Source organism: Elephantulus edwardii, unplaced genomic scaffold, assembly GCF_000299155.1.
Source record: "Elephantulus edwardii isolate Elephantulus edwardi_28Jun2011 unplaced genomic scaffold, EleEdw1.0 scaffold00063, whole genome shotgun sequence".
In the NCBI taxonomy this organism is placed as follows: Eukaryota; Metazoa; Chordata; class Mammalia; order Macroscelidea; family Macroscelididae; genus Elephantulus; species Elephantulus edwardii.
Genome location: NW_006399813.1, coordinates 4,465,925 through 4,481,374, shown reverse-complemented (window position 1 = coordinate 4,481,374; position 15,450 = coordinate 4,465,925). Strand labels below are relative to the sequence as shown.

At 43.3% G+C, this 15,450-nt stretch overlaps 1 protein-coding gene across 1 annotated transcript; it reads left to right on the top strand.

The window, feature by feature from the left end:
* Positions 1-2,626: 2,626 nt before the first annotated feature.
* LEMD1 (LEM domain containing 1) lies at positions 2,627-4,007 on the top strand. Its single transcript, XM_006887987.1, has 2 exons — positions 2,627-2,708; positions 3,841-4,007. The coding sequence occupies exons 1-2, from the start codon at positions 2,627-2,629 to the stop codon at positions 4,005-4,007; spliced, it is 249 nt and encodes an 82-aa protein (XP_006888049.1).
* Positions 4,008-15,450: the final 11,443 nt, after the last annotated feature.

Below are 15,450 nucleotides of genomic sequence, written 5' to 3'. Positions count from 1 at the left end.
CCTGGTATTTAATCTAGGCACTGTGGTGTTTTTTTTTCTTTTCTTTCTTTCTTTTTTTTTTTTTTTAAGGCGCTGTGTTACACTTCATCTGGCGTAATTGTTTGTAACGTTTCAGCAATCTTTCGTGAAGGAGTCAAGCTAATAGTCTGCTGGTCATATCCTTGAATAAAGCCGAGCATAGAACCAGCCTTTTGCAGGGTAAATGTTAATGTCTGTCCAGGTTTTCTTACAGCAGGGTAAAGACGGTGAAATGAGATGATGTAAAAGCACTTTGCAAAGGCCCACAGCCTTTTTCTTTTTAATCTGCACTCCATCCCAAGCTCACTCTTAAATGAACAGTCCCTAACAAGTTAGTATAGACATCTTCCCCCTCCTCTTCTCCCCAGCATATGGGGCCGGTCACCCATCTTCTGCCATCTTTTCAGAGTGCCCAGACCCTTGGTTTGTTTGATGTCTCCCTTCTTGTTCCAGTTTCCTGGCACCATTTAGTTTGCTAGCAGCTCCTTACTCCTTGTGTATGATGAGATCTTCTGTGCATCACTTGACATTTTCTCGTGGCAGCCTGCCTATAAAGTCTACCAGTGCCTCTTTCTGCCTGAACTGAGGTTAAATCAATCATCTGACTTTCACATCAGTCTGTTGCTATGGGGGCCACTGATGTCACATTGTCAGTATTATGATTACCATATTAACAGGCACAGAGGGATTGGTTGCCAGTAGAAACCCTCAGGTGAGACTTGCCCAGCTTTCGTAACCAACCCGACTGCAGAGACCACCATGTGAAGGGGTAAGTGGATTAATCATGCAGTCGGATTTCATCTGAATATTTTCTTCCATATGTGTGTTCCCTCTAGGCAATTGTCTAGTGTCACTTGAAATTGATGAGGGCTCTTTTGGAAGTTATTTTTGGGAAGCTGGTGAAACAACAGACAGCTGTTTCCGGGAACAAATGTCATAGGACCTGCCTAAGCTAGCTTTCCAGTGGGGGGGAAAAACCCCTAAAAACCTGAGGTACAATGTTCTTCCGTCCCAATGTTAGGTTGTTACCTGGTGACCAATGTTAAGTGCCAACAGAGTCATAACAGTGTTAGTTGAGCTTCCCAAACAAACAGAAGAGAGGGAAGTGAGTATTTGCTAAGTGCCTTCTATGTGCTGAGGAGTTCTGGTGGCCCAATGGATAAAGCACTAGACAGGGTGAACCCACCATTGGTTCCACAGGTTAAAGATTCAAACTGCTGCCCTTTTGACCTATTGTATTGCTGACCAATACAATACACACTATGACACCTGCCTTGGAAACCCTGTACAGCAATTCTACTCCATCCTCGAGTTCTACATCATCCTCAGGTTCTATGCCATAAAGTTCTACGCCATCCTCAAGTTCACTATCCTCCAGTTCTACACCATCCTCAAGTTCCATGACATCCTCATTCTTACTGTGAGTCAGAAAAAACTCAACAATAGTGAGTTTGGTACTATGTGCCAATCAAGTGAATCTCTTACAATTACACAGAACTGTTAAGCCAGGCATTCCGGAACAACCTGTTATGCATAACAATTCATGACTTTTTCTAGCTTGCATACAATGTTCCCTCTAATTAGACATTGATTGATCACCAATAAAGGCAAAGTCATTACTTAAAATTGGTCTAGATCCTCGTATGCCGAGTAATTATCTTGCAATTGTATTCACTGCAATATTAAAAAGCCTTAAAACATGATAGCAATGAGTTACAACCAAATGAATGCCTAAATTAAAAAAAAAATCTCTGTTAAAAGGGTTGAGAGGCGGGTCCGTCTTTGTCAGGATTTTGTTAAGCAGGTGGAGGGGTCAGTTTCGGGGAATGAGTGGAACGGATTGTCCTCGAGGCTCTGTGGACTTGGAACACCTCATCACGACTTGCATAAATCTATATAAACCCATTTGTGTGCCAGAGAATGAATAGCCGGCTTTTTTTTTTTCCAAATGCCAATTCAGCAATTACAAAGTCTGCTGGAGGTTAATTAAAAACCACCATCTCGTTATGTTCCGAGTTAAATTACAAGTGTGAAAACCACTACTGTTTGCAATAACTGAAGACCCAGTACTCTCTGTACTCCCATCAAAAGGAGGGCAGGGATAAAGAACTTTTACTTAACTCACTGAAAAAAAAATCTCTCTCAGCTCTTTCATATTTAATTAACTTCTTATCTTCTTGGATCTTGAGTCTTACTCAGAGTTTCTGAGCAGTGAGAAAAATATTTGTTCATTTGTCTGTTTGGGGGCAGATTTTTCTCACATTCACTGAGTAGAAGGTTAGAAATTGTTTAACCCCAAGGACGTTTTAAATATTGGACAGTGACACCCACCCAAGCCTTGTGTTAAGGAAGTCATCCTGGCAGGGACGTGTGTGTGTGTGTGTGTGTGTGTGTGTGTACAGTTTTTGACTGCCTTCAAGTCGAGCACAACATAGCCCCCCAGCAAATGGTGATTTTTGTTTCACTTGCAAAAATCTGGGGAAATGGAACTATATGCATTTTTTTGTAGCTAGGCTTTAGTATTTATTTAGATGACTACCTTAACAGCATTAATGTTTCAGTGTCTTGAAAGTTCCACCATCAGAAAAGAGGCCAAACTTACAGCACCATGGCGAATGTGAAGTGTCTGAGTGACAGTGAATTACAGGAAGAGCTTAAGAAGCTTGGCTTTTCACCTGGCCCAATACTACGTATGTATCAAATGTTAGAGACGAGCCATTTATCATTTAGAAACTTCTTTCAAAGGTTGAAAACATCTCATAGTGGAAGGGACAGGACATAAACAATTTTCCCCCACCCCCCATAAACATTTTTTTTAAACAAACACATTAAAATAGAAATTAGGAAATGCAGAAAAGCAAAGGTGGAGAACAGGCAGTAAATAAACCCAAATCCGATGTATAGGGTAATACGTATGGTACCAGGGGAGCTCAGACGGCATAGTCTGTCCAGAGTTGCACTGTGTCCTCTGGCGGTTCAAATCCACCAGCTACCCTGAGGGAGAAATGTGAACAATCTCTTCTCTGGCGATTTACAGCTGAAAACCTGCTAAAGGGTCAGCCAAGAGTGAGCGAGGGAGGAGTATGGCATTGGAGCCCACCAGTGCAAGTGGTTATGATTTATTTTGCTGCTAACTCAAAGGCTGGCAGTTCAAACCCACGTAGCAACTTTATGGGAGAAAGACTTGGTGATCTTTTCCCTAGATTACAGCCTGGGAAACTCTGTGAGGCAGTCACACGGCGTCACTATGAGTCAAAATATCTAACTGACAGCACCTGACACCACCGCCAAAAGTGAGGTAGGTAGCACTAGAGAAGAGGGATAGGTGAGAAACAAGTTGTTGTTGTGGTGGTGTACTGTCAAGTTGGAACTGACCCTCTAGAGGGTTTTCAGAGGCAGTTAATTGCATGGGAGGAGATTGCTCATCTCTCTTCCATGGAGCAGCTGGTGGATTCAAACCACACACCTTTGGGATTATAGCGCAGCTTCTTGACACTAGGCCACTAGAGCTCCCTGGTGAAGAGCTAGTTACACTTTATTATATACAAACCAGTGGATTTGGTTTTAGGATGTGCACCATGTTATCTAATTATATGTTCACTGGAAACTCCACAAGGAGCTTTCCACAGCCTTGCCCATCTTGTTCTGAGATGGATCTCAATGCCTGGCTTCACCTTAAGGGTTTGTGGAAGGAAGGAGCTGGGTTGAGTAGCCATGGCTACCCATTCATTTCAAAAGCCATCAGTATAAGTTACAAGAGTAAGAAGCTCTGCTGTAATGTCATATGCGAAGGCATTTTCATTGGTTCACATTCTTTCTCAGCTTCTACCAGAAAAGTGTATGAAAAGAAACTCCTCGTATTGTTGGACCTAACACCCTGTGATCTACCTGGGAAGAACAGACTTGGAGACCCGGATGAGTCTCAGGAAAGTGATGCCAGTGAAGGTACCATCGTCACCGGCATTGCTAGACAACAGCTTTACACTTAGTAATAAGTGTAAATAACAGGGGTGTGCAGGGTGGCCTGTGGGCTACCTGGGTGATTGTGTGACCTGTTATTTGCATTTATATCCTGGAAAGTAAGACCCCAGGGCTGTAAAGGGAATCTAATCCCATGTCTATACCCCTGTTGGAGGAGCCTGGGCGACATAGGGTGTAATGTATTGGGCTGCTAACTGAAAAATGTTGGCAGTTCAAATCAACCAGCTGTCCCACAGGAGAATTATGGAATTCTCCCGTAATGATTTATACCCTCAGAAACTCAATAGAGGGTTACTATGAGCCTGACCAAGTCAATGACAGTGGAAATTCACAGAAGAGACACGATTGGATTGACTGTGTGTGTGTGGTGGGGGGAGGAGGCTGTTGGCCTAGGCAGTGAGGGACTGGCCAATTTGCATGTCATCTTACTGACCATGGCCAAACCTGTGCTTGATTTCTTAAATAAGCAGTTTCTACAAGTAAATTCAGGGCCCGTTTCGAAGTCTCATATCTTTTCTTTGCCTAAATCCATTAATTTGACCCTTCTTTTACTCAAATGAAATTATTTCATGCCTCTTAAGAAAGATGAATGGAGCCCTGGTGGTGCAAGGTTAAAGTGTTCAGCTGCTACCCGAAAGGTTCACAGTTCAAATCCACTTTGCAGCTCTGCAGTTTGAAAGGCCCAACAATCTGCTCCTATAAAGCTTACTATCTAAGGAAAGTCTATATGGCAGTTTTGCTCAGTGACATGGGGTCTATATGAGTAGAAGTCAACTCGATGGTACCCTTTAACCAAGAGAAGTGAGTCTCCCTGAGCCATTCCAATGCCTGCTGCCTGGCTGCTTCCTGGCCGTCGGTGGTGTGTCCCAGGTACCAGAGCGGATGAGCAGTAGCAGTCATGGGCTTTGCTGAGTGCCCTCCCCATCCACCCCGCCATGTGCTCCATTCTCCTGCACTGGCTTCTACCCTTGGAACTCATTAGAGGTGAGCTAGAAGATTCCCACAATGCATTTCAAAGTTCTTTCACTCCACGAATATTAGGCCTTCTCAGTGAGTCGCTGTAAAATAACCGTAACTATTATTTTTCAAGGACCAAGCAATGTGTCTGGTGCTTGATGTACTTTCCCCTGTCTCACGCTAGTCCTTAACCAGAAGTGCAGGGTGCTGAGTGACTTGTCCACCATCACACAGGTAGGAAGCAGCTCTGGAATATTCCAGAAAAAGCATAAGGCTTGCCTGTCTTTGCACCACTGTGTGTCCAGCTCCTAGAACAGTATGAGGCACTTTGCAGGAGTTCAGTAGATGTCTGTTGAGGGAAAAGAAATTGTGGTAGCATAGTTCTTAATATATTAAATATATATAAATATATAAAATATTTATTTATATATAAATATATAAAAATACTCTTTATTGATTTTCATATATACTGTTACAGAATGTTTCTTTCATATACAGTGTTTTATACAATTTCTCATTTACATTGTGTTTCGTACATTCTTATACATTCTATTTTACATTATTTTTTGTTTTTGTTGTTGCTATGTGTCGTCGAGTCACTTGCGACTCATCATGACCCTGTGTACAACATTCCTAAACCCTGCTATGTCCTGTGCCAATCACACTGTCTCTGACACACCCACCCTGATTATCCCAGTCACTGAATCAATGCACCTCATAGAGGGTCCTCCTCTCCTGTGCTGTCCCTCCACCATCCCATGCATGACGTCCTTCTCCAAAAGTATGTCAGACAAAGCCTCAGAATCCTTGCCTCCAAGGAGCAGCCCGATTTAACCCTCTCCAGGATGAACCTGTTTGTTTTCTTAGCAGTTCATGGTATATTCAATAATCTTCTTCAGCACCACAGCTCAAAGTCATCAATTCTCCTTCTATCCTCCCTAGTCATTGTCCTACTCTCTGACTCATAGCAAGTAATTGCAAAGACCATGGCCTATATCAGATGCACCTTAGGCTCTAGAGTGACACCATTGTTCTTCAGTACTTTGGAGAGGTCCCTAACAGCAGACTTTCTCATCGCAATTTATAATTGTTTATTCGCAAAATTCAAATAAATTGTTTTTCACATCAGATCCTTCTCATTTCCCTCACCAGCCCCAACCCATCAAATTGTGCAACCCCATCCCACTTCCACATATCCAATATATTGCATTCTTAGCCAGAAGTTCAGCAGTTCAAATCTACCAGGGAGAAAGATGAGCAGTCTCTTGCTAAAGATGTACAGCCTAGGGGACATATTGAAGAGTCACTGTGGGTCAGAAATGATTCAGCAGTAAAGGGTTTGCTTTTTGGGTTTTAATTTGTTGAAGCAAAGTAACAGACTGATATTCAAACCTGTCATATTCTCATAATTGTCCTTTTCCACACCCCATTCCTTACCTGTTTCTCACCCTTTCAGTCAGGGGAAGGATGTTATGTTCTGACCATGTTTGACCTACAAAAAAATAGCAACTTCAGACAGTTCAGACTAATAGCTAAATAACCTTGTCAAGGGCTTGGGCCCCACTGCAATCAAGTAGAATCTGACTCATAGGACCCTCCACCTACTATCATGTAATCAATGCCCTAGTCCACCCTTCTTTCACAGGCCAAAGAAAGAATGGAAGAATGTGCCGGTGGAAGAGAAGAGAGGAGGGGGGGCAGTGCCCACGTGCCAAGGGAGCACAGCGCCCGCAGAGCAATCTTAGGGTTTCTAGGGAGAGCAGACCTTACGTGCATGGAACATTGAAGTGTAGGCTGAAGCTTTTTATTAGAGTGAGGGGATGAGAAGACAAAGATGAAGAGGCAGAAGGAAAGGTAAAATAGTAAAGATTTACATCTGCAAATGGGCAGACCTCCCTCCTTGAAAGGAAATGTGGAGGAGAGGCAGCTTGCTAGTGAGATGAGACTCTACTATGGTTTCCTTCTCTGGGTCAGCACTAGAGTCTGGGCCAATGAAATGATGCTTTGGAAAGTTTAGTGGGTGCTTCTCATTCTGATCCCTGTTCTCTGATGTCATTCATGTGCCCAGAGTGCCCACTACTTATGACATCACTCATACACCCAAAGCACTAATTGTATGCAAGTCAATATTGGCTTCCTGGTTTTGATAGCTTATTTTTTAAAAAATGATAATTTATTAAGAAGAAGCAGTGATGTCAGTCTAGAGACTAAGGTGAGCTTGATCCAGGCCATGGTTTTTGCAATTACTTGCTATGCATCAGAGAGCTGGATAATGACTAAGGATGTCAGGAGAGTCAATGCCTTTGAATTGCGGTGCTGGAGAAGAGTCTTGAACATACCATTTATCACCAGGAGAACAAATTGGTTTGTCTTGGACAGGATGAAACTAAGTTTCTCCTTGGAGGTCAGGATTTTGAAGCTCTGTCTCACATACTTTGAGCATGTTGCCAGGAGGGACTGGTCTTTGGAGAAGGATGTTATGCTTGGAAGGGTGGAAGGACAGCGTAGGAGAGGAAGACCGCAGATGAGATGGCTTGATAACAGTAACTGGGGCAATGGGGGCTGGTGTGTTGGAGTTAGTGAGACTGGCTCAGGACAGGGCTGGCTTCAGAGGTGTTGTACATAGGGCCGCTATGAGTGGCAGGCAACTCAAGGACACTTAACAACAACCCCCACAGCCCCCCGCACGGTCTTTAGGGTCACTTATTCTGCTTGTAGTCTGGAAGGAAGAAGTCTGGGGGCAGGGGAGCAGCGTATTGCTCAATTAATCCCATATGGTAGCTGAAACTCTCTCCTTCATATAGCTCAAAACCAGGAGGTAGCTCCTCTTCCTCAAACAGTGACTTCACCAGGGCCACCTTCTCCGTCTCCTTCCGCCTATAATTCTCCTGTAGGATCTGATGTTGTTCCAGAGAGGCCTGTTACAGAAACTGAATCCCCAGACAGCTGCATTTGTTATCCTGGATGTCAGTGCCAGTCTTGCCTGTCACACTCAGGTCACCAAAAAAGATCAAGGTAATCATCCTGAATCTGAAAGAATTTGCCCATCTCTAGCAGGATCTTCCTGGTGCTGGCATGTTCCTTCTCTCCATCGATGCCCACCATATACATCACAGCAGCTGCAGGAAGGTAAAAGGAGTAGAAAGCTGTCTTGTATTTGACAATGGATTTTTACCTCTTTTCAATGAATCTGCTAAGATATACCTTGCCCTGGGAGGCAGTGATGAGGTCCAAGGTCTGTCCAATCTCAGTCTGATAGGAACTCGGCAGGAAGAGCTCCGTCAGGTTCAGATAATAGGGCAAACCTCTGTTGTTGGTGCCTCCAAAAGCGTTGTACTCTAGGACTTTCCTGAGTTGGGTAACAGCCTCTCCTATTTCTGGGTGCCTCAGATCATCCTCAGTCAGCACTTTGAGAATCTGGGAGAAGTGCAGGATGAAATCCTGCTTCTCTTGGGCATAAGCCTTTGATTTCTGGTCTCCGTTCATTCTGAGGGAATGCTCTGTTCTTGGCTCTTGGTTCTTGCTAGGTCTGATTAATTTTTAAAGCATAAAAGCATATGGCCACTCATCTTGGTTCTAATTCTAACACACCTGGTCTCTGGGGCTGTAAAGCATTACAGGAGGTGGCTGCCTATCTTTCTCCCATGAGGAGATTGGTGGTTTCAATCTCTTAAGCTTCCTCATAATGCCTGGTGTTGGTGGTGACAACCTCAGTGAGAAAGCTGCCCCTGGAGGTCCTGCACTTGGGAAATGCAGAGAGAGAAAGGTTTGGAGATGGACCTCGCTGGATCCTGAGCTAGGAAAATTCTTGTGGAGGTATCTCAGGGCAAGCAGCCATAGAGACCCTCCCGCAGCCCTGGGCCTGCCTCTGTGTCCTGCTGCAGAAAGAAGCTAGAGCGCCTAGCCCAGCCCAGCCCAGCCCTCTGGTAAAATGCACATCAGGCTTGAGGATTCCCACTTTCTTGCCAGAGAAGGCAACCCGGTCTTAGGTCAAGTTGTTTCAGTCTGCAGTCATCCAGAAGTGGAGTCCTAGGGCGGGAGAAAACAAGTCCTGTGTAAGTTTTCCCACTGTCCTTTATCATGTCCACTTGATGCCTGTTCCCTGAGAGGGCTATCAGGTGTGTATGTGGTAGGGGGAGTGAAAGCTCCATTCAATCTTGTCCTTAGAATACAAGCCTAGTCGTCAGCTACCTTTAATGTGGTTGGTACAAACTGAAAACCCAGTTCTTCAGGTCTGGCCAGAATCAGACATTTGAGTTTACTGGAATATAAGTGAATCTGAATATAATGTCCTTACCCCAATTGAAGGAGCAGGTAACTCCCTGTTTGTGTTGACACCATAGACTTGATTGGGGAAAAAGAAAAGAGAAATGTTCATTGTCAGAAAGAATGGACTTTGCTTCCTTTAGATCTTGAGAGATGGGCCTTTGGTTGTGTGTGTGTGAGATGGAGAGGTGGAAAGAGAGTTCCAGATCTATAGTAGAGCATTAAGTGGAATAGACAATCAATAGGTTTGATTTTTGTTGTTTTTAATTTTTGCGCAAAGATTGTACTGCATTGCTAAAGGCACACAGCTCAAATCCACCAGTTGCTCTGCTGGAGAAGAATGAATAATCTCCTGTGTGATTTACTGTCTCTAAAAACCCCCTGGAAAGTCAGTTATCTGACTTGAGGGCGAACAACAATAACATTGTTTTTTACGTTGAGTGGCCATAGCTTTAGTTATCTGACCTTTTTTTTTGGTCCAGCTTCTTGAATATATTTCATTTGGAGAAAGTAATTGAAATATTATTTTTTTTCCTTAAGAACTTTATTGAGATGTTATTTCACATGCCAGAATATGCATACTGTATGCACAATTCAGTGACTACAGCGTATTCATTAAATTTACAAACATCACCACTGCCTCATTTTAGAACATTATTGTTTCCCCCAAAGAGGAATTTTATACTCATTAGTAACAACATTGCATTTTTCTAGCCACATTTTAACTGGGTGATTTTCTATTATAGAGTAATATGAGTATTTGTGAATTATGGTTAGAATATATTTTATATATAATAACAGTAACATGAGAGAAGGATGACCAATCTCCTCTCACAGGGTTTACTGCCTCTGAAAACCTGCTGGAGGGTCAGCTATCAGTCGGTTCCAGCTCTACGGTACACAACAACAACAACACCAAGATTATTATAGTATATTTTCTATATGTAATATGACAGGTTTGGAAGCAGGAGTGGCATCCACTTCCTAAATAACATGCCTCAAGAAGCTCTATGAACTTTGACAAATGTCAATAGTTATAGAAAGGCTTCCGGCCTTTTGTTCATAGGGTCACTATGAGTCATGCTCAACTAGAAGGCAATCATCACCACTAGCACCAACAATTTTCTAGATATTCTTTTCTGTTTTATTTGCCAATATTTTCTCCCAATGTGTTGCCATTTCATATTTTTTATACTATTTTTCCATTTTTGAACTTTTTCTCTGTCCTTCAGCCCACCCTACAATGCACTCCCTGTTCTAGATTGTCATACATATAATGCCTAATCATATATTCCTTTTGGACAGTTCTTCCCCTCATCTGTTCTACTGCAGTGGTCATTAGCTATTCACTCTTTTCCCATTCTCTCCCCAGCCCCTCCATGTCTATCCAAATTTTTTTTGTCTATCCAATTTTATAATAGTGCTGTTAAGCAGTGTTTGTCCTTTTGTGATTAAGATATTTCACTCACCATAATGTCCTCGAGGCTCCAGATTATGTAATGTTTTATGAGTTGTTTTTTTATATTCCATTGTTTTAATGTTCCACTTTGTGAATGTGCCATAGTTTTTTCTATCCATTTGTTTGTCAATGGGCACTTGGGTTGCTTCCATCTTTTTGTTGTTGTGAATAACTTAGCAATAAACATAGGTTTGCATATATATATATAATCTGTTTGAGTAATGGCTCTGGTTTCTTTAGGGTCTATTCCCAATAGAATTGCTGGGTCAAATGGTATTTCTATTTCTAACTTATTGAGAAAACACCAGACAGATATCCATAGTGGCTGTACCATTTTACATTCCCACCAGCAATGAATAAGGATTCCAATCTCTCCACAAACTGCCCAGCATTTGTTCGCTGCCCTGTTGAACTTTGGTGTTGTTACTGGGGTGAGATGGTATCTTATAGTTGTTTTGATTTCCATCTCTCTTAGAACTAGCGATTTTGAACATTTCTTCATGTATTTGTTCACCCTCTGAATTTCTTCTTTGGTGTAGTGTCTGTTAATATCCTGTGCCCTTTTTGCTATTGGGCTGTTTATCTTTTCCTTATTGAGGTGCTAGAATATTCTATAAATTTTAGATAAAAGTCCCTTAGCATATAAGTGATTGCTAACTACTTCCCCCCAGTCTGTGGGTTTCTTTTTTACCCTGTTGGAGAAGGTTTTTGTTGTACATAGGTATTTGGTTCTTAGAAGATTCAGTCATCTATCTTATTCTCTCCTGACTGTACATTTTTCATTATGTTTGGAATACTCTTCATTCTGTGGATTAGAGCTCCTAGAGTTCTTCCTAGCTTTACTCTGATGAATTTTACAGTCTTTGGTTGTACTTCTAGGTCTCTAATCTACCTTGAGTTGGTTTATGTGTATGGTGTGAGGTGTGGGTCTTGCTTAAGTTTTCTGCAGATGGTTTTCCAGTTTTGCCAACACCATTTCAGGATCTTCTTGATTGAAAAGCCTGCACTGTGGGGCAATGAGCTTCTGTTAAGAGTGATGGGAAAATTTGGAGAGGGTAAGTTTGATGGTTGATGAACGTAATCAATGTCACCAACATGACATGTGTGGTATGAACAATTGTGTTCAACTGCTAACCAGGGCACTCTGGCGACCTAGTGGTAAGGAGTTGCACTGCTAACTTAGAGATGGTTCAAATCTACCAACTGCTCCATAGGAGAAAAATGGACAGTCTCCTTCTGTGCGATTTACTACCTCTGAGATCCTGCTGGATGAGTTGGTTCCAACTTGAAGGCAAATAACAACTAGCCCAGACGTTGATAGTTTGAACATGACCACAGGTGCTACAGAGGAAACATCTGGTGATCTGCTTTGGACATGATTGTTGTTGTGTACTGTCGAGTCAGAAATAATCCATAGCTGACCCTCCAGCGGGTTTTCAGAGGCAGATAATCACATGGAAAGAGATTGCCCATCCTTCTCCCATGGAACAGATGGTGGCCTCGAACCTTGTGCCTTCAGTCTTGGAGCGCAGCTTCTTGCCATTAGGCCACACCCAAGAATATTCCACAGAGAAGTTCTTCTACCCTTTACATGAGTCAGCATGCGTTCCTTACCAATGAATTAAATTTACATATGTAAAGATTGTTGAGATGACTAATGTTTTAATATATATATCTACCACAATTTAAATCAACAATAAAACATTGCTTTGGTGAAGGTGGGCTCCACCATTCAAGTTCATTAGAATGCATCTCCACAGCTGAGACTGAGGGTTGATTAATACAACATTTTCTGTTGCTGAAGTCCCCTTAGTTCTAATCTGTTTATGCAGATCTGGCTCTTTCTTCTCTGAGCGCATTTTTTAGGTATAAAAACAAAAACCCTATTGCCAAAAATCCTCCTGCTTCATCTTGATATTCAGATGTGCTGGGGGGCTTACAGCTGGTTCCAGGGGATCATGTCCGGACTGAGAAGCAGGGAGCTCAGCAGACAGTGTCTTTTTCTCTACGGCTTACAGATAAGATGGCTGCTGAGAGGAGCCTTCCTCAGACTCCCATGGGAGGGCCTGAGAGCGTTCCTGAAAGGCCACTCCACCTCAGGAGAAACGTTCTTTCCTTCAGAAGGGCAAAGTGAATTTCCTTTCCCTCACAAAATCTTCTGCACCATGAGGGGGGGCGGGAATTCAGCCCCTGCTTGCTGTTTATTTCCTCAGCTAGTGCAAATGTTCTCACAGCCCATTTTCCTTTTGTTTCCCCATCATTCAGAGTGTAATTCAACTATCATTTTGAAAGGAAATAACACACCCTCAACAGAAAAAGGCAAGAGAACCAAAAACGTACGTACTCTAAAAGCATCAATACGTTATGCATATATTAAAAATGGGGAATAGCCCTTGTTAACATAGATTAAGAATAGAAAGAACAATTTGCCACATTCAATGATGGTAAAATGCCAGTTCAAAGGTCCTTTTAATGCAACCTTCCATTATATGAGACTATTCCCATGTTCTAGTGGAGGATCCAGGGTCACCCCTGCCACCCTCAGAACTGACTGCCCCTGCTTCCCTCCCTCCACCCCCTCAGCTCTTCATCTCCTTCCTTTCCCACCCTGGTCTACATTTACATAGTGTTTCACATGGGTCTAGGCCCAAGTATGAGATGAATCTGAGTCCTGCCCTCTTCTCTTCCTCAGATACCCCATGATTTAGGGTCTACTCCATGCCCGTGTGTGTGAGTCACATGTTTTGAGGGGAGTCCTAGCTGCTTTCCAGTCCCTGTCCTAGCACTCCCGTGTGATGTTGGGCGAGACCCTTCACAGCTTGAAACCACCTTGTGCAGTTTAATAGCAAGCCTTCTTCCCAACAGCTCTGGTGCTGTAGTAGGCTAAGCTCTGGGCTGCTAACAAGATTGATGGTATAGAAAGTCACCAGCTGCTCTGTGGAGAAAAGAGGCGGCAAGTGGGCTCTTGTAGAGAGGACAGCCTCAGAGACCACATGGGACAGTTGTACTCTGCCCTACGGGTCACCATGAATCAGAATCAGTCCAATGGCTGTGAGTTTTACCTACTCCCTGGGTTGCATAAATGGTTAAGGGCTCAGCTATTAGCAAAAGGAAAGTGATTGTTACCACCAAGAAGCGCCATGAAGACAGGCCTGGAGTTCCGCTTCCACAATCCGTCTTGAAAATCTGATGGATCAGTTCTACGCTGCACATATGGGGTCACCAGGAGTAGTACTCGCTGCAGATCAAACAACAACAACCGCCTGTCGTGTGGGTGTGATTGAAAGGCAGCTCACGTAGGGAAAGTCTACACCATGCCACGTACTGCTCTTTCCATAACGAAGTCCAACACCCCGACTCTAGTAACTCTTCCTCAGCCTATGGATCTCTGTTTGTGGTACCTGCCTCCTTAGATCTCAGCCCCTCTATGAGTTCTTGAAGGGGACCTAGTTGTGCAGTGGGCTAACCACTGAAGGGCTAAACCAAAGGGTCACCACTTTGAACCCCCTAGTCACTCTATGGGACCAAGATGAGACAACCTGCTCTCATAAAGATTTATCGTTAGGGAACCACTGAGGTGCTTTGAGTCAGAACCCCCTTGAGGGCCGTGGGCGGGGTTGCTCTCTCCATTCTCAGTTCTATTCGGCCTCTTAGTCTGGCTCTTGGCCTTTGAATGTACCTTGTGCCCGGGTTCTCTGCCTTCCTCGTCCTTCCCATCCTGCTATGCATCAGACCCTTGGCCACCTCACTCACTTACTGCCTCTGTGTTTCAACTCCACATATAAAATACCTGGAGGACAGGGAGCTCTGGTGGCTGAGTGGCAAGAAGCTGCACTGCAATTCCAGAGATGCATGGTTCAAATCCACCAGAAGCTCTGCTGGAGAAGGAGGGGCAGCCCCCTCCTTTACCAGTCAGATCCAATTTGACAGCACACACACACACACACACAATAAAAAATACCTGGAAGCAAAGGTCTGCATGTGCAACTACCTTCTGGATAGTAAAGATCTTTCTTCTACTTCTCTTTCCTTTTTTTCCATTGTTTGTCCAGTAAAATAGTTATATGCAATTATAAACATTTCATAGATTATACAGATGGATGCTGAAATGATGTCTCATGTACTTTGGGCATATTGCCAGGAGGGACCAGTCAGTTGTTGGAGAAGGACATCATGCTTGAAAGATAGAGGATAAATGCAGGAGAGGAAGACCCTGGATGAGATAGATGAACAGAATAACTGTGGCAATGGGGTCAGGTGTGTGAGAGATGATGTGGTTGGCTCAGTGTAGGCAAGGTTCAGAGCCACTGCCTATAGGGGCACTATGAGTCATAATAGACTCATGGCACATAACAACAACAACACACAATAGATGTATTTATACTTCTTCCCTTAGGTCTCAGACTGAGGATACCCAGGACCAAGCTCGCGATCACTCACTCCAAGCCTTTATTTGTGACCTTTGTTCTCTGTATGGCTCTAACATCTCCCATTATGTTGAGTTCATTTCTATAGCTCCCAAATCCTACAGTTTATTGGTGATTTTTAAAATCTACCCTTCCTCTCTTTCTGTTGCTGCTATTTTAGCTTGCTCCCACATTAGGTTGTTTGTTTGGTGGGTCCCCGCTACCCCAGTATTGCAAAATCTTCATGTTGTTGTTGTTATAGTCGCTTGTGACTCATAGCGACCCTATGTACAACAGCCCTAAACTCCACTCTGTCCTGTGCCAATCGCACTGTCTCTGACACTCCCATCCCAATTATCCCAG